Here is a 23,386-nt window from a genome sequence, read left to right as displayed (position 1 = left end):
TTAAAAATAAAATACTGTTTACTTAGACTTTTCAAAAACTTTTAATTATTTTTCCCCAAATTTTCCTAAGCAAACACTAATGGTCATGATAAAAAAGAGAAATGCTTGTTATGGATCAGTTAGTAGATAAAAGATATAATGCACAAAATAGAAATAAATAATTCTGATAATGATTGTAGAAAGAAGGTTTGGACTTGCTCTTGGGATTTCCATATGTATGTAGACAGTATGGAAAATAGTTCAGGCTTTGTCACATCTAGCTGGACCAGTGTTTCTCAACCTGAGCAATTTTAAAATGTGTGGACTTCAACTCCCAAAATTCCCCAGCCAGCCATGATGGGAGTTGAAGTCCACACAATCTTAGAAACATTAAATGTAACTATTCTGTATGATACACATTACTGAGTATTGCATTGTATTTTATTTATTTATAAAACAGAAAATACAATTTCAGAAATGATATAGTTGTATATTCAATAATCTATACCATTAACCTGTACCATTGTTTCTATTACTTTAATCTGAATACAAGTTGAATAGAAAACTATTATTTGAGAGTACATCTATAGATTTAAAAATATAATTCAGCAATTGAAGTTTTGTAAATTCAGTTTTTCCCCCTAGAAGGTAAAAGATTATGTTAAATGGTGAATCTTATAGAAAGAAAAAAAGCTACAGCTTTCTTCAGTTGAATGTTGGTAATATATTTCACATTTTTGTATTCTGCAGGTTAGAAAAGATTTGGAAATTGGTCTGACAGAACAATCATGATGGGATTAAGGAATTCAACTGCCTTGCCTGGTGGTCTTCTCCTTTTAATTGTTGCACTTTTGCTATGCCATGTGGACAAAGTACGTACAGAACATCAACCTGAAGAAACCAATCATTCTCAAGAATGTTCTGGTACCTATTTCTGTAAGAAAGGTGTAATTTTGCCAGTTTGGGAACCTCAAGATCCTTCATTTGGTGATAAAATAGCAAGAGCTACTGTATACTTTGTGGCCATGGTCTACATGTTTCTAGGAGTGTCTATTATAGCAGATCGTTTCATGTCATCCATCGAAGTTATTACTTCCCAAGAGAGAGAGATAACAATCAAGAAACCCAATGGTGAGACCAGCAAGACAACAGTAAGAGTTTGGAATGAAACTGTCTCGAATTTAACATTGATGGCTTTGGGCTCTTCTGCACCTGAGATCCTCCTATCTGTCATTGAAGTGTGTGGTCATGGCTTCAAGGCAGGAGACCTTGGGCCAAGCACTATTGTAGGAAGTGCTGCCTTTAATATGTTTGTCATTATAGCCCTTTGTGTTTATGTTGTTCCTGATGGAGAAATCAGGAAGATTAAACATCTTCGTGTGTTTTTTGTCACTGCAGCTTGGAGCATTTTTGCCTACACTTGGCTATATTTAATTTTGTCAGTTATATCACCTGGGATAGTAGAAGTCTGGGAAGGTTTACTCACTTTCTTCTTTTTTCCTATTTGTGTGGTATTTGCATGGGTTGCTGATCGAAGGCTTTTATTCTACAAGTATGTCTACAAGAAGTACAGAGCTGGAAAGCAGAGAGGCATGATAATTGAACATGAGGGTGAAGGGCCACCATCTAAGGCTGATATTGAAATGGATGGAAAGATAGTTAATTCCCATGTTGAAAGTTTCTTGGATGGCACTCTAGTCCTAGAGGTGGATGAGAAGGATCAAGACGATGAAGAAGCAAGGAGAGAAATGGCTAGAATCCTGAAGGAATTGAAACAGAAGCATCCAGACAAAGAGATTGAACAGCTAATAGAACTAGCTAATTATCAAGTTCTGAGTCAGCAACAAAAGAGTCGTGCCTTTTATCGCATTCAGGCTACTCGGTTAATGACTGGAGCTGGCAACATATTGAAGCGACATGCAGCTGACCAAGCACGAAAAGCAGTCAGCATGCATGAGGTCAATTGTGAAGTGGCAGACAATGACCCTGTCAGTAAGATCTATTTTGAGCAGAGCACCTACCAATGCCTTGAGAACTGTGGCACAGTAGCTCTAACAATTGCTCGTCGAGGTGGTGATTTGACCAAAACAGTGTTGGTTGATTTCAGAACAGAAGATGGCACAGCCAATGCAGGGTCTGATTACGAGTTCACTGAAGGGACAGTGGTATTTAAACCAGGTGAGACACAAAAAGAAATAAGAGTTGGTATAATTGATGATGACATATTTGAGGAAGATGAGAATTTCCTTGTTCACCTCAATAATGTGAAGGTGTCAGAGCAATCTGAAGAAGGTGTTCTAGAGGGCAACCACATTGCTACTGTAGCTTGCCTGGGGTCACCTGTTACAGCCACAGTTACAATCTTTGATGATGATCATGCTGGCATATTTACTTTTGAGGAACCAGTCACTCATGTAAGCGAGAGTGTGGGGACCATGGAAGTGAAAGTGCTACGGACATCTGGAGCTCGAGGAAATGTTATTGTGCCATACAAAACAGTTGAAGGCACAGCCAAGGGAGGCGGAGAGGACTTCGAGGACACCTATGGAGAGCTTGAATTTCAGAATGATGAGATTGTGTAAGTAGCGCTTAAACTTTTGGGGCTTATAAACGCTTGTTTGCTCGCCTATCTGATAAAATGTTCTATTCAGAGCAATTCATAATTAATGCTGCATCAAAAGCTAAAGACACTTGTAGAGTGACATTTCTTTAAAATATAGCTCAAAAATGCTGTCCTGAAGATTTCATGTGTGCCATGAAATAGTATGTATGTGAAAGAGTGCGATCAAAATGAGTGAATTCTGAATGTGCGAATATAAATGAAAGTATGTCTTGCATTGAAACTACTCCATGACCTTATCACCCTTTCAGTTATTCCAGGCATTATTAACTGAGAGTAATAAAAAGCAGTGCGGAAAATTGTAGTTTCCTTTTGTAAGCACAGACATATCCTGAGCTCATGTCATGGTCTAGAATGCCTTATATTTAGAACTAGCTTAGGATGGGTCTCCTATTTACAAAAAGAAAAAGACTAATAAATACAGATAGGTTGCAAGTTCAGAGCGGGTTGTCATTAGCCTTTGTGACATTATGAAACATTTATAGTTTGCTCTTTGAAGTGAATGTTACCATGTGGGGGGAAGGTCCAATTAGGCAAGGCAGCCAAGTTTGACAGTTTGCAAATATGAAAGCAGTTAAAAAGGAAGCATTGCTGATAAGCATTTCCTGGCTGCTAGGAAACTTTTCTCCTCTCACTTTTTTTCCCATGTATGTATGGAATCCACAAATACACACATCTTTTTTTCAGCTGATACTTTTGCCTGTGTCCTCAGAAAGAAAAATTCTAATGTGTATTTGTTTTAAGTATTTGCTCAGGCAATGGCAGCCAAGTTCAAGCCTCCATTTGATCATGAAAGTTACTGGGTAACTGTGGGCCATCCCAAACTCTTACAGTATGGCTGATAACAGATAATGTTGTTAAAATAAAAAAGGCCAAAGTCCTATAGCCATTTCTTCATTATCCCAAAGCTCACCTAACTTCAACAAAATGGATGGACCAGTTAAATTGATTCTGTTTGCTTGAAGCCTAACATGGGCAGTTCATAACCTCAACATCTAATCTTAATACATGAAATATATGTCCTTAATCTAAGGAGGTTTTGTATAATTGTATGCCATTGAGTCATATTAAGCCATGAGTGCATAGGAGATCTCTCTCTCTTTTTCTCTCTCTCTTTCTCTTTCTCTCTTTCTCCCCTCCTCCCTCCCTCCCACTCCCTCCCACACTTCCTGAATGCATAATGTGTCAGTGAAATATGATGTATAATGGCAGTTGCTCTAGGAAATTATGCATAGGACCTTTGTGTATGTGTGCCACACAGCAATTAAACTAAGCCCTTCGTTTTCTTTCTGAATGCATAATGTGTCAGTGAAATATAATGTATAAGGGCAGTTGCAATAGGAAATTATGTAATATTTTAAAACATTGCCCTTCCTGTATTTTTAAGCTTGAATTGTGTAGAAATAAATAAAAGAGAAACAATCCTTTGTATTCTAGAAAAGAAAGGAAAAACAACAATATCAGGATGTAGAAGTATTATATTATACACAAATTAAGATAGATGTTTCTGCTGATTAAGTAGAGTGCATATAAAATGCAGTCCATGTATGATTGCTGAGGAGTGTTAGAAAGGCAGAGCATTTTTGTAAGCACCAATCTTTGATCTTGGGACTTGTCAGCTGACTCAATGAATCTGTGCTTCATTTTTTATTAAAGATGCATGACCTTTTATCAGATGTAAATTAAAAAATGTCCTCCGTCTTTTTGAAAAGAAAAAGATATAGAGGAAATGAGACTAATAGTAATACTTTTCCATAACTTTAGGAAAGATTTGCTGCTGGCTATAAAAGGATGCAGATTACGTTCATTGAAGGTATCACTGTGCTTGTAGCAGTTGAATGAGAAAATGATATCCAAAATAATGAAGCTTTTAAGAGATTTTTGCACTGTTGTATTCCTTTTTCTTTCCGATATTTGGCATATACAGTTCTTGTAGCTATCACCATATAGAAAAATAAAATTCAAAATTATTTTTTGTTGGTTTAACAATAATACCTAAAAGAAAAGCTTCAGGTTTCATTAATATTTGCACTTTAAGTACTTTCTGCATAACCATTATTATATTTATCCAATATGATTTAGCATGTATACAAGACCATCACATGTGATAAAATGTTCCTGGAGTTTGATTACATTTTCAACATTTATTGGAAATTCCATTATAATTCTTGCCAATCTGTCTGGAGTCAAATACCATTAAAAGAGGGAGGGAGAGAGAGAAAGAGAAATAATCTTATTAAAAGTTTTCTTTCAAACTGTAAATCAAAGTAAACTTTAAACCTTAATCCACATATTTTCCTATTGATCTAACCTTACCTAGGCTTTTCACCCATTGTATCATACAGTCCTTAACATATTCATCTTCCAAATTCATCCTAAGTAGCATTTTATAAACTTTAGAAATCAAGTGGTATCTCCTGAGTATAAATTCCATTCCAATTCAGATTTGTCAGCTGCAAAAACAAAACTTTTTTAAATCAAGTTTAAACCTTTCAAATAGCCTATGATAATTAAACCTATCACAATTAAGTAATCACTTACTAGTTGTTCCCTAGTTTTTACCTTAGGTTCTTCTTCTTCCAATAACAATAGGTCATGATATGTAATCTGTTTGGATTCAATTAACATTTCTTTTCTGTATAGTACTTCATGTAGTGATATCCACAATGATATCTTAGTGGAACGGCTTTCTTTTATACCCAGATACAACCGATCAACTGCCTAATAAAATGTTTCTTAAAACCTTTATCTTATTTTATCATAAATAAGGAAGCCACACAAATCTTAGATCAAAGCCTTCAAGATTTAACAGCCTTTGATTCTCAGAGTCATCCAGTCTTTCAATCATACCAAACAAGATGCAACATAATACAATCTAAGATCAGGCAAACCAAGACCTCCCCTTTCTTTCACATCTTGTAAAAGTTTATATTTAATTCTTGATTTTTTTTGTTTTGTCAGATAAATTTAAAAATATCCTTATGCCATTGTTTAAAGGAGATGTCTTTAATCAAAATTGGCATAGCATAGCATAGAATTGGAAGGGACCTTGGAGGTCTTCTAGTCCAGCTCCTTGCTCAAGCAGGAGAACCTATACAATCTTAGATAAGTGATTGTCAAGCTCCTCTTAAAACCTCCAGTGAATGGAGCATGCACAATTTCTGAAGGCAAGCTGTTCCACTGGTTAATTTACTTACTGTTAGGAAGTTCCTCCTTAACTCCAAGTTGCTTCTCTCTTTGATCAGTTTCCAACCATTATTTCTTGTCCTGCCCTCTGGTGCTTTGGAGAATAATTTGACCCCCTCTTCTTTGTGGCAGCCCCTCAAATACTGAAATACTGCTATCATGTCACCCTTAATTCTTCTTTTCTTTAGACTAGCCAGACCCAAAATCTGCAGCTATTCTTCATATGGTTTTGTCTCCAGACCTTTGATCATCTTAGTTGCTCTTCTCTATAGTCTAAAGGAGAAATAGCATTCTGGGTAAGATAGTCATTTTAACAACAAAAAATTTTCCCATCTGCAAATCCAATTTTAACTCACTCCATATTTTAACATAGTTGTTTTTATACAATATAGCAGTAATCTTATTGATTGTTGTTATGATTTTGCTTGTAATAAGAAACCAATTCTGCATGATAAGCATCTGAACAACAAATGATTTCTCAGATAGGTCAGTAAACAGAACTCTTTTAAAAAGGAAGGGGGATAAAAGGGGAATAAAAAGGACAGAGATACATTAGAGCTGCTTGCTGGGAAAGCTTTAAGTCTAAAATTCTTAGTTAAAATCCATAGAATATATGGGGCCCAGCTCTGGTTTCCCTTAGTCTCCTACATTCATTTCATCGGAATCCAACCATATAAAAATATTGCCATTCCATCCATTATATGTTTTCTGTTTATTTTTTCCTCACAGTATATCAAACAACTTCAGGGTAAACTTAAAGTCATTGTTTATGTTAAAGAAAAATCTGTAATTTATTTTCTGATACATTCAGTAACATTCTATGGGTAAGGAAACAGAGTATACCTATCAAACAGCAAGGAGCTACAAACATCTAAAATCATGATTAGTTACAAAGCCCAAAGACAAAAATATATGCCATGCTTACCTGTCAATCACAAAACAATAATCTTTAGCTGGTTCTAACTGTTTAACCAAATTTCACTTGAAGCCTAACCATTAACACACAGTTGAAACTATGTCACAAGCTTGCTAATTAATGGTGTTCTACTTAAAATTCTAGTATCTTCAGGAACTCTATGCTTAAATGTTAATTAATATTAATATTCATATTGCTTAAAATCTCCCCCCACCAATTTTTGAATAGAGTAGTCTTCTAATATCTGTTGTTTTGTCAATTCCAAATATGGACATATCCTTTCTTTTAGTGGTTAAGGAACACACATGATAAAACTTAAAATTATTCACCAGGGTTGAGTAATTGTGGTAGCCTGTTTTCTTCTTTCATTTTTAAAATTTTCACCTGAATGTGAGAGGTTTTGAGATTCCAATAAATCAGCTTTGTATACTTCTGAAAACGCTCATCAAGAATTTGACATGAGAAAGAGTAATATCTTTGAATCTTAAATGCTAATGCTGCTCCAAATGGAAGAAGGAAATCTAATCTCTTAGAAGGATAGGTCCATTAATGAAAGGTGGAAAACAGATTTCATCAATTTCCCTTCCTATCCCATATCATGGGAGGGACATCAGAGATGGAAGAAAGAATATTTAACAATCAATAATCCTGTCCTTCCCTTTTAAATAGAAACCTTCCTTGTATTTTTAGTCCATCTGTGGTTTGATGGAGCCCTCCTGTTTATAGAAAAGCTACCCTGGATCCAAAGCACTATATCCATATCTGAGTGATTGCAGCTGTAATGATTCTTAACTGTTTTTAAGAGTAAGCTGTTGAAGAAGAAAATTACTGATTACCTTTCTATTTATATGGTAGAAATAGTGATCAACCACACACAACTGGATTATGGTATTTTCCCATTTGTGTTATAATATTTATATTATATATCAGGGGTGTCAAACTCAAGGCCCACGGGCCAGATCCAGTCTACAGGGTGCTTATATTTGGCTCGTAGGGGGTGCTTATATCTGGAAACAGCTCGATTTTTGCTGGTGGAAGGCTATCAAAACAAACTAAAAACAAAACAAAAAGAAGAAATATTTCCCCTTTTGCATTTGAACAAGAAGGGACAGAAAAGGAGAAAGGGAAAAAGGAAGGACAAAGAAAAAGAAGGGAAAATGGGAACAGAACAAGGAAGGAAAAATAAGGAAAGAGGGGAAGGAAGAAGAAAGGAGAATGAAGGCAGAAAGAAAAGGAAAGAAGGAAGGAAATTATAATGAGAGTGAGTAAAGGTCTCAGGGAAGTCCTGTCTTAGCACTTGGTTACCACAGGTGCCCCCGACACCAGTGACATCGAGCTGGCCACGCCTACCATGGACGTGCCCCCTGGCCACGCCCCCCTCCAGCCTTCTGAGATCAAACACAACCCTGATGCAGCCCTCAATGAAATTGAATTTGACACACCTGTTATATATCTTTTGAAACTTAATAAAATTATTTGCAAAAAGTTTAACTCATGTTTAAAATCCTGGAGAAACTTCCAGGAGATATGCTGTGGAGAATTATTTCTTAGAATTTTGCCATTTCCCTACCAGGCTCTACAACTGTATTGTGTATATGCATGTAAGATCTAGAATTTAGGTACCGTTTTTGACATAACACAGACAAGTATACAATGTGTCATGCTTTACAGCTTCTTGTGTTATCATACTGTCAGCTTCACAACTTCATTCAAAACAATGAAAAGTAACATTTCTCCTTTGGACATATTAAATTATTATTTACAATGTTCAGTGACAAGATTCTAGTTATTCAACCTGTCTTTTCTTTTTTTGTCCTTATATGGCTAAAAACTGTACTTGGCTTTTCAATAGCCTGTCAGGCATGCTAACCAAAATGGGCCAGGGGAAAAAAAATAAATGAAGCCAAGAAGAAAACTAAATTTGATTATGTTTAGATTTTGTTTCATTTATGTTTGATTACATTAATTTGTTACATGGAATAAGATTATCCCCTTTTGTATCAGACTTTTATTTTCTAGTATATTAAAAAAATGGATCAATTTTGAAGGGGCTCTGGGACCACATCAGAGACTGTTAAGGGCCGCCTGTAGAATCTTCAGTTAGAAATCTGTCTCAGTTAATTTGGCCACTGCAGCCAAGTCCCCTATTCTGTCAAGCCAAGCTTTCTGGGAATGAAGATCTGAATTAAATGGATTCCTCAGTATAATTTAAGAGAAAGAATATTGAATCAGGCAGCCACTGATATATTCCAAAAGAAAAGAAAAAGAAAAAAATGCATTGAAGAGAACAAGAATATTGTATAGTATATAATTTGCAATTTTAAATAAAGATGCTACTTTCTGTAGTGCAGATTTCAAGACTTACAAAGTGTTAGTGATGTCATACATTTTCACTGCATAGTATGGAATATCTGTCCTATATCAATTTGTGGCTTGTTACTATCCATTTTCTATCATTCATTAAAAATACAGTTCACTCACTTTTCAGACACCTACCCATCCACCCACACAACATACACACAGTACTAGATCTAGCAAGTTTTTAAATTTTACTCTTTTTTTCTGTGTGGAGGTTTTGCAGCAGCAGAGGTTTTTTATTTATTTTATCGTCATAATCCAAAAGAATATATGTGAGGGGGACAATATGAATAGCTGAAAAATTGGAGCAAATTTGATCTTAACTGTGTAAAAATTCCTGAAACCCTTCACATGCTTGTATTTTGAATAGTATAATTGCACACATTAGTTCTGATTCAAAATTAGTCATATGTAAATCAGATTACTAGCTATTAATTTGGGCTATATTGATTCATCCTGTAAAGAATCACTAATTGAAACAGGCTAGGAGAATGTGTTCGTATAAACATGTAGGCTTAACTTACTCTTTTAGTTTATTTTTTTTTACTTTGCCTTTTTGGCCACATTATAATGGTTCTTATTTTTTGGATTATGAAAATAAAACGAATAAAAACTCTCTGCTGCGGCAAATCTTTCCACAAAAAAAGAAGAGTAAAAAATAACTTTCTAGCTCTATTAGTACTGTCATCAGTAACCATACTGAGAGGGTTGAGATGGCATCAGTAACCATACAATCAAAGCCCCATCTCTTTGATTGTATGGTTGTAGCTGCTATTTCAACTATTTTGCTATCTTCCCTCCATGGACATAGGATGGCTTGCTTTATATAAAACAGGTAGTCTTCAATTTACAATTGTCTTAGCAACCATTTGAAGTTAAAACAGACCTCAAAGTAACCTGGATTCAAAGTTCTGACTTCATATGATCACATTTTGGACATTTGGTAACCAGCAACCCATTTTACAGCCATTTATAGCATCACAAGATCATGATCATTGTGATTTATTATTATTTTTATCGAAACCATTTATTTACAATTTCTGCCAAAAAAAACACCCATTGTAGACAATGTGTTCATTTACCAACCACAGCCTTTGCTTAATGACCATGGTGACTTGTATAATGGTTGCCACAAAAAAGTCATAAAATCTGGTCAGTGTCATGGTGACCTGTTTAATGACTGGCATGATTTATGACCGTAATTCCACGTTCAATTATAGTTGTAACTCAAGAACTACCTGTAATGATGTTTTGAAGCATATAACATAAGGTTTTCTGTGTTACAATTAACTAAGAAAAAAAATACTTTTTTCCTTAAATTCCATGTTCTTCCAATGCTTATTCTTATTCTTATTAGCACCACCCAAATCCCACCCCAGTTTCCGAATCATTCCTTAATGATTCGGAAACTGCTGTGAAGTGTAAACCTGAGCAAGATTATCCAAGTCATCAAAGAACTAAGTCCTAATGTGTTAGGGCTTAGTTCTTCGATGATTAGGGAAGTATCTGTAGATATTTAGTCTTAATATTTCAGGCTATAGCAATTCAGTTTAATGTAATAATTAAAATTAAAATGGCATGCTGATATTTGATATTTAAATGCTATGCTGATATTTGATTTCATTGTTTTTCTCACTTTTTAAATCAGAGAGACAAATTTTAATTTTAAAACTTTTATATGCTGGCTTTACTGGTTATCAATTGAAATCATTTACCGTTATAAACATACGTGTGAGCATTTAACAAAAAGATAGCAGCCAATGATAATGATAAGCAGCAGCCAGGTATTTAGAATATTCAACTGAGAAACATCATTTAGACCAGGTGGTCTCCAACCTTGGCAACTTTAAGACTTGTGGACTTCAATTCCCAGAACTCTGGGAGTTGAAATCCACAAGTCTTAAAGTTGCCAAGGTTGGAGACCCCTGATTTAGACAACATATTAAAAACTGCACATTCACATTATTTTTAAAAGGAAAAGTCTTCAGAGGGATCTCTTGCTTCCAGGAGATCACCTGCTTTTACATCTGTCATTGTTTTACTATAAATAGATTTATATATCATTAAAATATTACTAATACAAAATAATACAAGAAAACTGCCTGTCTGTCTCTTTCTCTCCCATTCAGATTGCTTGAATTAGGAATGATCATTTTATCCTGCCTTTTTCATATACAACTCAAAGCAATGAACACATACAAGTGCTCTTCTTTCCTATTTTCCCTACAACAACCCTGTGAAGTGGGTTGGGTTGAGAGAGAATGCCTGGCCCAAAGTCACCCAGCTGAATTTTCATGCCCAAGGAAGGGTTAAACGCATCGTTTTCTGGTTTTAACCAGCACCTTAACTATCACACCAAACTGGCTTCACCTTCATAAATCTTCTTCATAAATATTTTTCTTTTTTCTTTTTGTCGGATTAACTCACTGAACCTAAAATAGCTTAAAAATAGGTTTCAGACTTTCTAATTGAAATTTGCCTTTATCCATTATTCCATTCTTCTTCTTTTTAAAACCATTAAATCATCTAAATCTAATATGTACCATTAAAAATAGTATTGTAATAAAATCTTCAAAGCACTTTTCAGGATTTATATTTCCTTGCACAAGACAGGATTTTTGTTTGTAAGCTTTTTACAAGAAAGTTTAATTTTCACAAGGAAGAAAAAGTGCCACTCAGAGCTAAAATCAGATGGCTTGAGATAAACTTGTTTGTGACTTGTACTTAGAGGATCCTATGCTGTCCTAAAATAGATTAAGATTCACCTTTTTAAAATAAAAATACTACTTTTGACAGCTGCAGCTCTATTTTATTCAATCTGGAACTGATAAGAGAGTCATTACAGAAAGCCTGGAAAGCTGTGAATCAAATGGAATGTATTTTTATTTTTGGTTTTATATGCAGGAAGCAGTTCTGTAGGAAGGGTCAGATTGAAACTATATGTGGCACTCTGATGGATGCTGCAGGGCTTGGATGTAAGCAACGGATTTTGTAGATAAGCCAAAATCCAGAAGCAGAGGGGACAATAATGATCCAAACTCCTACCGTGCCCCTAAAATTTAAACACCGAATTTGTCATTTCCATATTGTTCTGCCACTCTAAACTCTTTGTTTCAACTGGCAGTTTATCACCCATTTCATAACAGTATTATAGAAGTAGCACTAATCACATATATATCTTCTGCATAGATGAAACCCTGCTCCTGCTGATGATTATATAGCAAAATCAGTGCTGATGGCTGTCTGAGCATATTAATTACACTTGCTCTCTTGACAGTGCTGACATAGCATGCAGAAGTGACCTACACTGTGCCATTGATTTAATATTTGAACTGAGTCATTGTTTCTCCTTAGTATTATGTCTATGGAGATTCTCAATCATCCAGGTCATTGTTGTCCGAAAGATGCTTTTCCAAAAGGCAACTGGACTTTCTTGGGTTTTTTTCCCCCTTGAAAATGTTTCACTTCTTTACCCAAGAAGCCTCTTCCTGGAGTTGAAGACACTTCTTGGATGAGAAGTGAAATGTTTTCAAGGAAAAAAGAAAGTCTAGTTGCCTTTTGGAAAAGCATGTTTGGGACATCCTTAGCATTACACCTACAAAGTAAGTACTGTCGGGATGTGGGTACCTATATAGTCCTGAGATGGCATTGAACACACTTGTGGCTGACCAAGTGATGCTGCCAAACTTCTTTCTCAGTTTCTAGAGGCTGTTAGTGTCTGGGTGGGAAGGGATAGACTGAATCCTAGTAGCACTGAATAACTGTGGGTTTGGGGATCTCCCAGCACCATGATCTTCTATCTTTAATTCTGGAATTCGCCCAGGCAGAACTGGTATGCAATTTGAGACAACAGTATTTCTTGGAACAGGAGGCTCTATTCATATCTCCTCCTATTTGGACTGCTTCAATGCATTTACATTTGACCGCTCAGGAGTTGCAACAAGTCCAGCATGTGGTACCACAGGTAGTTATAATTGTACTTTGGTATAGCCATGTTGTACAGCTACTCCTGCAATTGCTTCCAGCAGGCTTCCATATGCAATTCAGGGTGCCGGTTGTCATCTTTTAAGCCCTTCAGGACACAAGGCAGGGACTTTGCATGCCTTCTGTATTGTGGTCCCTGCCCTGTAGAAATGGGCACCCGCCCCCAAAAATCTGGATACTCTTGACTCCTTTGACAGGCATCTAGCTAGCCTGTTTTACTTAGCTTTTCTCATAGACAGTGGACCAAGGCATTAAATTAGTCCTGATAAATATTTTAAGGACTTTTATGGACTTAAGAATTTGTATTTGGTTGCCAGGTGTTGTTTTTTTAGGTGTTTATCTAGTTCCAAATTTGAATTGTATTCCAAAGTCATTTGAATTGGATAGCCACATACATGGAAGAATATGTACATACAAGTAGTTCTTGCTTAATGACCCACAATGGGGCCTGGCGAATCTGTCATTAAGCAACACTGAGCCATTAGGTGATACATCACATGGCCGTTGTTTGCAATTTTACTGCTGGCATCTCCATTGAATCTGCTTTTTCGTTTGCTTTTTTGACTGCTGGCTGTCAAGCACACAAATGGTAATCATGTGGGTGCTGTGGCAGTTGTAAATGCCCACTAGTTGTAATTACTCATATCTCAATCACCTAACGCTGGGGATGCTGTGAAAGTTGTAAATATGAGGGCTGACCATAAAGTTACTTTTTCAGTGTCAATATAGCTTTGAGTGATAGCTAAATAGGGCAGTCATTAATCAGCGTCTACCTGTACATGAAACTGTTGCATAGCAGCAGACATGTGCCATGTTGTTTTGGGATATGCAGAAGTAGCGGAATGCTTTTCACACAGCTGTAATCTCTTGTTGTGATCATTCTAATAAAGAAAGATGTTGATGAAAGTGAGTTAATGATAAAGATGTTAAGTAATGAAAATAAGTAATTGAAACAATAAAAAGGTCTACATTCTAGTGTACACATGAAGATATCCGGGTAGCTGACTGAATAGGACTAGTTTAATATGCCTAAACGTACTTAACCTGCTGAGTATAAGAGCCACTGTCTTCAGTGAGACTTACTACAGAGTAAGTACAGTATATAGTGCTGCTGAGCAAGATTTCTTCAGTCTTTCTCTGTATGCATATATGTATATTTCTGTCAATATGCCCATTGATTTTACCCTGTTCGTTCTTTGCCCTATTTTTTGTTTTAAGTACTCCATTCTGACTGCATTCAACTCACTTTTATGTTTCTCCTGACACACATAATAACTGTTTCTTCATATAAAAAAGTGGGCAGAAGCATGCTCTTACATAGTATGTTTTTACTTATTTCAACAAGCCCCTCATACCTAGCAGCAATCCACATTTTATGTTTTCCTTTCAGGGAAATATAGTAGGTTAAGGCCAGGAAAATTGACAAATGTTATTGCAATGTAACAACTTTGGCGGTCTTACTCTAGGTAGGATCCATCGTTTGCCAAGCTCTGTGAGATACATTGAGAAATTGAGAATAGTTTCTTAAATCAAGTGTAAAACTATATTCTTTAATCAGAAGAACCTTGGCAGGCACAGCTTCTTTTGTCCAATAGTGTTGATCTTATAAAATGGGGTTAGGGAGTTGTTGAAACACTGTGGGACAAGACTCTGACTCCCAAATTTCTGAAGGATTGAGGAGGCTATTAGTGATGTGACAACAGTGCAAGAAAGATCATTGCTGCATTTTTGGCCTGTTTCTTGTCTCTTTTTAAAAAGTTTTTCAGAGTAGAAATAAGTATGGGAGGCTTCCAAGAGGTAATATACTTCCCATACTCAATTTTAACATCTCACCTTCCAATAAAATTTGAAATTGACCCCCAACACAGCAACTTTGGCTTATTTTTAAATATTTTATTTGGATTTAGGATAAGACTGGGATTGGGAGACAATAACTTCCATGCTGAGTCTTAATTCCACCCCAGCTCCAATCAGAGTACTCCAAGTTACCATTTTTTTACAGGCTGATTATAGGCTGTTTTTTGAGAACTTAGGAGTGTTACCCTTGGATGTGTTCCCATACCTACTTATCTTATTAATTTTAAACAAAAACAACAAAATATGCTATCAGTGCAGTCTTGGACCTCAGGAGTAGCCTGCTAGTTAGAGATGACCTGTCCCTCTTGTAGAAGAAGAGGGATGTCTACCAAAGATGCATGATAAAAATATGACACTCATCATATTTATACAAATAACATTCAAAGAAGATTCATCATAAATGGGAGAGCATAAATAAATAGTAAGGCCTGACTATATTTATGCATTTGATTATAGTGGCTCACTTTATGGTGACCACTTTCCTGACTCTGATGGATCCTTCTTAAAAATACATAGAACAAAAGTTCTAGAAGTTCTTTCTTCAGAAAATATTCAAAACAAGGCATTTTCAAGCGCAACCTTATCAATTTTCATTTTGCCTATTATCTAAGATATTCCAAATTTTATTGTTGTATATTTATAATAAATGAAACTAAATTATATTATCACAGTGAAAAATTTATTATAGTTATAATTGCCACATTACACAAAGCTTGTAAAATATAGCTAGTATCTGTTGCCATAAAATTATAAATGAATCAGAATTTCTATACTTAAGAGTTTTCTCATAATAACACCTCCCCTCCTTCTTCTATCAGACTATTACCTCATATAGTTAAATATTGCCTACACTGGCTGATTGGGTCACATTTCCATTAGGGGGTTGACTTGACTTTGTCCTTGAGAAATGTTTTATTCTATATAATGGCCTGTTGCAGTTTCATATTGATAGTTCTGTAGTTGAGTAAGAAAGCTTGAACAGTAGTTGTATAACAATTGGGAGAGCCAAGTACAAATCATGTATTAACATAATTATGGCAATGTACATACCAGTGGGGCTGTTTAATGAAATATAAAGACCAGAGATATAAATACAATAAATATACTGTATAACTATTACAGAATCTGAATGAAAAAAGAAATTGAGCTACTATATTCAAAATGTCATATTACTCTGTTTTAGCGAAGCTATTAGTTTACTACACATTCATTCTGAAGTACCAAAGCTTCCTTAGGACATATGTCTCTGGCAAACTTATATGCACAACATTTATTGACTGAATTAAGAGTGTATCTCTCTCTTTGCTAAAAAAAACAAAAAAAGTCTACTGCGGATGATAAAGGCTAAAATAGTATCATATGTTTATAAAGATAGATCAGCAAGTCTGAGAATAGTGTCATATAATCAAAACAGTGGTAGGTTGTGTGTCCAGACATGTGAAAATATGTATAGTCTACCAAGACAAAAGCAAGATACTATCTGAACAGATGGCAGCATATAGCAAACCTTGGCGGCTTCACTGCTTTCTGAAAAGCTAGGCAGGGTCTGAACTTTATTAGATGTTGGGAGAAAAGAGTTATAGTTATAGACTCGCCTGAGAGATTGGAAAAACATCTGAGGAAAGTAATGACCAATCATTTCCATATTTCTGTGAAGAAAATAATGTGCGTGGGTCCACGTAGTAGTCACCAAGAATGTAATATCAACATCAGCTCAAGGTAAATTTTACCTTTTCTTTATTGAATTTCTGCTTAAATTCCATTTATATTTTACTAATCTAATTAGATAATAAATCATGTCTCATGTTTGACAGATAAACAAGGAAAAATAACCTGTGATAAATTAGTATTCTTTCTCTAATTAAGTATTATTCTGGATGTGTTTGTAAGTATAGCTATAATTGTAATCCAAAATAGAAGATCAATGTGGAATTGCTTGTTATCAGACTTTTTACTCTTACTTTCTGGGGTGTTCGGTTTAAGAAACCTAAAATAAATGAGTAACTTAAATATCTTCCATTTTTTTTCATCCTGTAAAAATCCTATTGATATCCTATTTATGTAGGATGCTTTGTTTTAAGTTCATTGTCATTATCCATTTCCTGAGCTCCTTTAAATATACACTATCTTTTTTGCATATTCAATCCATTACCTAATGTAGCTTGGGTTTAAAAAAACTTTTTAGGACAGAAATGGTATAGAATAGGCTACTTTATTGCACCCATGATTTCATCTTGGGATGTAAATAATGAAAAACTAGAATTAATACATTAACAGCTGCAATAAAATAAAATAGATATGCAGAGTGCCTGTGAAATCAAGGAAATGGGGAAGGGAATGTAGTAGATCTGAATGAAAATAGTCTGACCTTGCAGAAAGGAGTTGATGAATACATGTAATTAAATTAAAATATATCTCAACAAGTAGGAGTGCTGTTATCTAAGTTGTGTATGCATGTGAAAATAGAACCCAAAAATTGGAGATAGCAAGATGGTGATAATGGAAGAAGAGAGAGGAGTTTGGGGAAATGTGCAACATTCTAAAGGAATGTGATCCAGAGGAAAATTATTCTGTTAGGTGACATAAATGGATGGGTGGGAATGAATTTAAAAGTAACTTCATATGTCTAAATGGCAATAGAAATAAGTATAGGTAGTCATCGATTTATGACCAGTCATTTAGTGATTGAGTTTACAACGGCACTAAAAAAAAATGACTTGCAACCAATCCTTGCACTTACAGCTATTGCAGTATCCCTAAGGTCATGTGATCAAAACTTGGATGCTTCGCAACTGGCATGTATTTATGGTGATTTTAGTGTCCTGGGGTCATGTAATAACTATTTGCAACCTTCCTAGCCAGCTTCTGACATGCAAAATCAATGGGGACTTGGAATTTGCTTAACAACCCTGTCAAGACTTACTTAACAACTGATTCACTTAGCAACCAAAGTTCTATCCCAAATGTGATCATAAGTCAAGGACTGTCCAATGTATTCTGCAATTTCCCTAATGTCATGTATCTTCACTGTTTGGAATTATGCAAAAATTTAAATGTTTAGTCAATATTGCTTACTTACACCTTTCCTTCTTTAACTCTTCTCTTATTGTCGAAAAGAGAAATTAGTATAAATGACGACAATAGCAAAATTGCAATCAATAGAATTCTTTTAATGCTGAAATCTGCTTTTTTGATGTGAAACGATCAGCATAAAGTACAACACGTGCTTCTAGCTGATGAATAGGAATGATTTGGAGTGCTTCAGAGAACGTTACAAGGAACAGCTTGAATGTTACATTGTTAGGAAATGTTATTGGCAATGAAGAATCTCAGAGAGAAATAACTTCCCTAGAGAAGCAGTGGAAATTCTGTCATTGAGGACATTAAGGAAAAAATTAGAAAAGCATGAAGAATTTATAAAAGGCAAGCTGTTGTAAACCGTTGACCAGGAAATATTTTTTTGGTCCACAAGAGAACTATTGTCAGTTTAAGTTGCCATGATCCCATTTTACTCTCAGGTGCCACTTCTAAACATTGTCTTATTGTGTATTTGACTATTACTGGATAATTATGTCCAGTGGTTTTAATAGATTTCCTTAGAGAATTGGCAATAAATTCTTAAGCCAAAAAAAATATGAAATAAAAAAATGTCTTGAAAACAATGGTTTTTTTTTCTTAGAAGTTAAGAGCAAGTAAGGAGGTTAAATTATTATATAAAAACAAACACAAAAGTGCAATTGGTGTGTTTATGCACATAAACACGCACACACGCGCGCACACACACACACACACACACACACACACACAGAGGAAACATTTTTATTCTTTCCAATGCAATACAAAGTTGGAAAGAAATTATGTAAACAGAATCTGAATTCTTTCTGCCAGCAAGGATAATTCTTAGCAAGCTGAGTAGCACCAAATTTGATCTTTGGGGGAGGAGGCACCCCCCCCACCACCAAAAAAAAAGACCAAGCAAAAAATGAGCTACATTTGGCCAGAATTATGGAGAAAAAAGTCAAGAAAAAATTTGCATATCTATGGGAAAAGCATAGCAAGTGCTCAGAATGAGTGGCAAATATTCTATTTTAAGCCCCTCCCCTCCCAATCATTTGATACAGATATGAGCTACTATTGATGGGTTGGAAAGAATTCTAGAAGCCATATTCTATATGCTTTCTCTTTCTTTTTATTGTTTCACATACAACAAAATGTTAGAAAGAAATATGTAAAGGAGCCTGGAACTCTTGTTTATCTCCCATCAGTAGAATAGCTCTTTTTTTTTAAAAAAAAATATCAAATTCTTACAATCAAATAATATGGCAGGAAAAATTGACAGAAAAAAGATTGAGTATGAAAACAGCAGGGGTGGGTTTCTACCGGTTCTGTCCACCTCTGTAGAACCTGTCAATAGTGGTGTTCCCCAAGGCAGTGTTCTAGGACCAACTCTCTTCATACTCTACATAAACGACCTCTGTGATCATATTAAGAGCAATTGCGTTCTCTTCGCTGATGATGTAAAGCTGTTCAATACCACAGACAATACTGCTACCCTTCAAAAGATCTTGACTATGTATCCGAATGGTCAAACAAATGGCAACTTCAAATCTCAACAAATAAATGCTCTGTCTTACATATTGGCAAAAAAAATCAGAAAATAAAATACAAGCTGAATAGTCAAGATCTTGTTGATGACCCAAGCTCTGTAAAGGACCTTGGAATACTCACCTCTAATGATCTAAGTGCTAGAGCACACTGCAACTACATAGCCAAAAAGGCATTAAGAGTTGTTAACCTAATCCTACGTAGCTTTTTCTCTGGTAATATCACACTACTAACCAGAGCATACAAAACATTTGCTAGACCAATACTCGAATACAGTTCATCAGTCTGGAATCCACACTACGTATCTGATATTAGCACAATTGAGAAAGTCCAGAAATATTTCACAAGAAGAGTTCTCCACTCCTCTACTCGCTGTAGAATACCTTATGCCACCAGACTTGAAATTCTAGAACTAGAAAACCTTGAATTACGCCGTCTTCGGTCTGACTTAAGCATGGTATACAAAATCATACATTGCAATGTCCTACCTGTCAATGAATACTTCAGCTTCAACCATAACAACACAAGAGCACACAATAGATACAAACTCAAAGTAAACCGCACCAAACTTGATTGCAGGAAATACGACTTCAGCAATAGAGTGGTCAATGTCTGGAATACTCTACCCGACTCTGTAGTTTCTTCCCCAAACCCCAAAAACTTTAACCTTAGACTGTCTACTATTGACCTCACCCCTTTCCTAAGAGGTCTGTAGGGGCGTGCATAAGCGCACCAACGTGCCTACCGTCCCTGTCCTATTGTTTCTCCTATTCTTTTATTTTTCTTGTATGTAACCATTTCATGTATTCACAACTATGTATACATTTATACTTATTATCTTGTAAACAATTGGCAAATCAAATAAATAAAATAAATAAATAAAATAAATAAATAAACTGGTAGCTCTGAAGAGCAGCAGACATAGAACCGGTTCTATGTCTGCTGATGTTTTTGCCTACCCGCCCACCTGGGTTCTTACCTGATCTTTATTTCCTGATTTTTCAACTTCAGCTGCCGAATGAGGCACAGGTGCCACACCTGTGCTAATGACAATTAACAGGCGCCAGTGGGCAGGGAGGCTCGTAAATCCTGAACTGGTAATTAACCCTGTCGTATCCCACCCCTGGAAAACAGGCTGGATTTGCTGGGAACTATGGAGAGAAAAAAATCGAAAGCAAAATCCCCAATATACCCTTTTGGGAGAGACAATTGAGCAGTGGCTTTGAAAATTGGTTGTGTTTCATACTAAAACTATTCACTTCCCAGTGCACATACACAAAATCATACAGATGCAATATGAGGGGAGAGCAGAAACACTCATGCATAGATAGATGCAGCATATTGATTTGTTCTTAGAAGAAAATATTAAACAGCTGTTTAAATAACTGGAAAGAATTCTAGTATGCTATTCTTCCCACTTTTCCTGACTTACAGCCCATTCTAGGTATCATGCACAGCCCACTCAGGTCCTGCAATCCTCCCTTTCATCAGTTTTTTATTCTTTTTTTAGTCTCAATGGCAAACTACTTTTCTCCTTTATCTATAATTAGATACTATCCTATTTTCTTTCTAATGATATATGGGAGAGCAACAACTCTGCCTGCCAGTTCAGCCATTTATAAAATGTACAATATAAGAAGGAGGAGAGGAATCCTTTAGAGAATGTATAATTTAGGAACAATTTATAAATGCCATCAGCTAGTTTTCCAGTTGGTTGTTGAATTCTTGTATTTTTATTCAGATTATTTAAGAAGAGGCAATATAAGATTTATTTTAAGTACAAATCTACACAAATGGAATTGATCGAACTGTGTGTTCACCCTGCTCTCCAGTGATGAGAGATCCTGAAGATTACTTCTTTTGCTATTATTTGCTGCCCTATATAACTAACTAGAACTTTACTGTACATTAGATTTAATTGCAAAAATACCTGCCTCTCTTTGCTGGCCTATAAATATTTTAGCAGTTATCATTTGAATGTGCCCCTTCATCAATACATGTCATTGCTTCAACACTTAGCTTTGCATAAGGGTTTCCTGGATCTTTTCTATTAACTTATATTTGGTACAAAGAAAATGGGTAAGCTAGTATAGCCCTTTTTCAGCAATAATTAGATATAGTCCAATTTTTCCTCCAGAAAGTCATGATCCCAAGGGCAAGAGCAGGACTGCAGAAAGACTTAGGACAGTTAATTAAAGAGGGGGAGCACTTGGAGTTGGAAACATTACAAAGGGATTTTAGCATATGTTAGGTAAGCTGTATTTAATTATATACGATTAAAACATATTTCAAATCCTTGAGGAACTGCAAGCTTCAGGAGACCACTTACTGTGATTGAAAGGGTGCTAATGAACTCTGGAGACTCAAAAGATATCAAAACTAGTAGAGAATTTATTAACAGTTGATCAGGACAGTTGATCTAATTACTTCAATAAGTGGAAGGAGAGCAAAGAAACTCCAGGTAAGGAAATTCCCTAAGTTTTTATTACACTTGAAATACCATCTAAATTTGAGGGGGGGAAAGTCTTTCAAGATGCTTAAAATAGTTATTTTAAAAAAGAAAAACTTTCCAGAAGGTGTGTTGTAACATTTTGGGCTAAACATAAAGTTCAGAAACCAACACTAGGTAATATTTATACTGATGTACTGTATAATGAAATAATCTAGCTTTCAAATACAAACATCTACCAATTGATGGTTATAGACGAAAATAACACTGTTTATTTAAACATAATTGGAAATGTCATTTAAACTTCTTGAAAATGAGCTTGACATTTTAGCTTTAATTTTATCTAACAGATAGTGAAGAAGATAGCATTTTTGCACATAAAAGAATGTTAACTTTAATAGTAAAGTAAATGTAACAAAGCCAATTTTCACATTCCTTTTATCACTAACTTGCTCCCCCACCCACAGATTCTTCTTTCTTCTTTTGGAAGAGGAACATCAAACATAATTTGGTTTTATACTGTTTTAGAGACAGATTAGCTAATAAGCACAGAACATATAATGCTGTGAGCCTACATGCACATACGTATGTACATATATACAAATACAGCTGTCATGAACACAATTTTTATAGGGGGAGGGTGTCAGGGAATAAATATGGCAACATCATGGATGAGTTTCATCTTTAGTAGAAGTAAAATGCATGACATTGTTAATGTAGATCTTTTTTTAATGCGATTGCCACTTGCTAGATAACTGCTAATCATTCATTCAGCTGCATTTTCAGGGCTTTTAATAGGGAATATTCTCTTTTGTCCTGATTCATTCTTTTATTTATTTCCTGCCTGTTATTTTATCTATTTTTGTCATGTTTGTGGGATCATAAGGTCTTAACTTCCATTACTGAATGTTATATTTAAATTGGCTCTGGGTTTGGTTTAATGTTGATTGTTATTATTTTAGCCCAGCTGCAGAATAACTTGGAAAGCTGAAAAACCATTCCAGAACTGCCATATTGTTAAGAAATTTGCATGGGATAGTTCCATGAAGTCATCAAGAGCTAGGCAAAGCTTGAGGTTATTTTATTGTTCTATGCACAATAATGTGAGATCACAGCAGCTAGTTCTTTAGCTGGTGTTGGCTTTCATACACATTGAGTCCATCCCAATAACTCAATTGGGAAGTTGAGTTGTCATTAAATACCTGCATATTGTATGCAGTGTGACCATTTGTAATTGGCAGATGAAAATATTTGTTAATGTGCAGATTTCTAAGTGCTGACCAAAAGTTTTTAGTAAGAAACTCAGTATGCTGATAAGCATTAAGACTACTGTGGCCCAATTTATGCCATTCAATACATTTGTTTATTGCTTACAATCATTTTTTTACTGACTGTTTGAAGTTACAGCAACACTGAAAAAGTGACTTACGAC

The 23,386-nt window shown here is 35.3% G+C and overlaps 1 protein-coding gene across 7 annotated transcripts in view; it reads left to right on the top strand.

Moving 5' to 3' along the window:
• The window catches only part of SLC8A1 (solute carrier family 8 member A1), a 244,860-nt gene that overhangs the window by 24,752 nt on the left and 196,722 nt on the right, over positions 1 to 23,386 (top strand). For all 7 annotated transcript variants that reach the window (XM_087961934.1, XM_026684296.2, XM_087961929.1 and 4 more), the window contains exon 2: positions 730 to 2,557. In XM_087961934.1, the coding sequence (XP_087818060.1) occupies positions 768 to 2,557 (1,790 nt within the window). In that variant the 5' untranslated portion in view covers positions 730 to 767. The remainder of the gene's footprint in view (positions 1 to 729; positions 2,558 to 23,386) is intronic.

Source organism: Notechis scutatus, chromosome 1, assembly GCF_049901735.1.
Source record: "Notechis scutatus isolate UNSWTSFEM ecotype Mainland chromosome 1, rNotScu1.2, whole genome shotgun sequence".
Taxonomy (NCBI): Eukaryota; Metazoa; Chordata; class Lepidosauria; order Squamata; family Elapidae; genus Notechis; species Notechis scutatus.
Note: the sequence above shows the minus strand (reverse complement) of the source record. Positions and strands in the feature narration are given on the sequence as shown.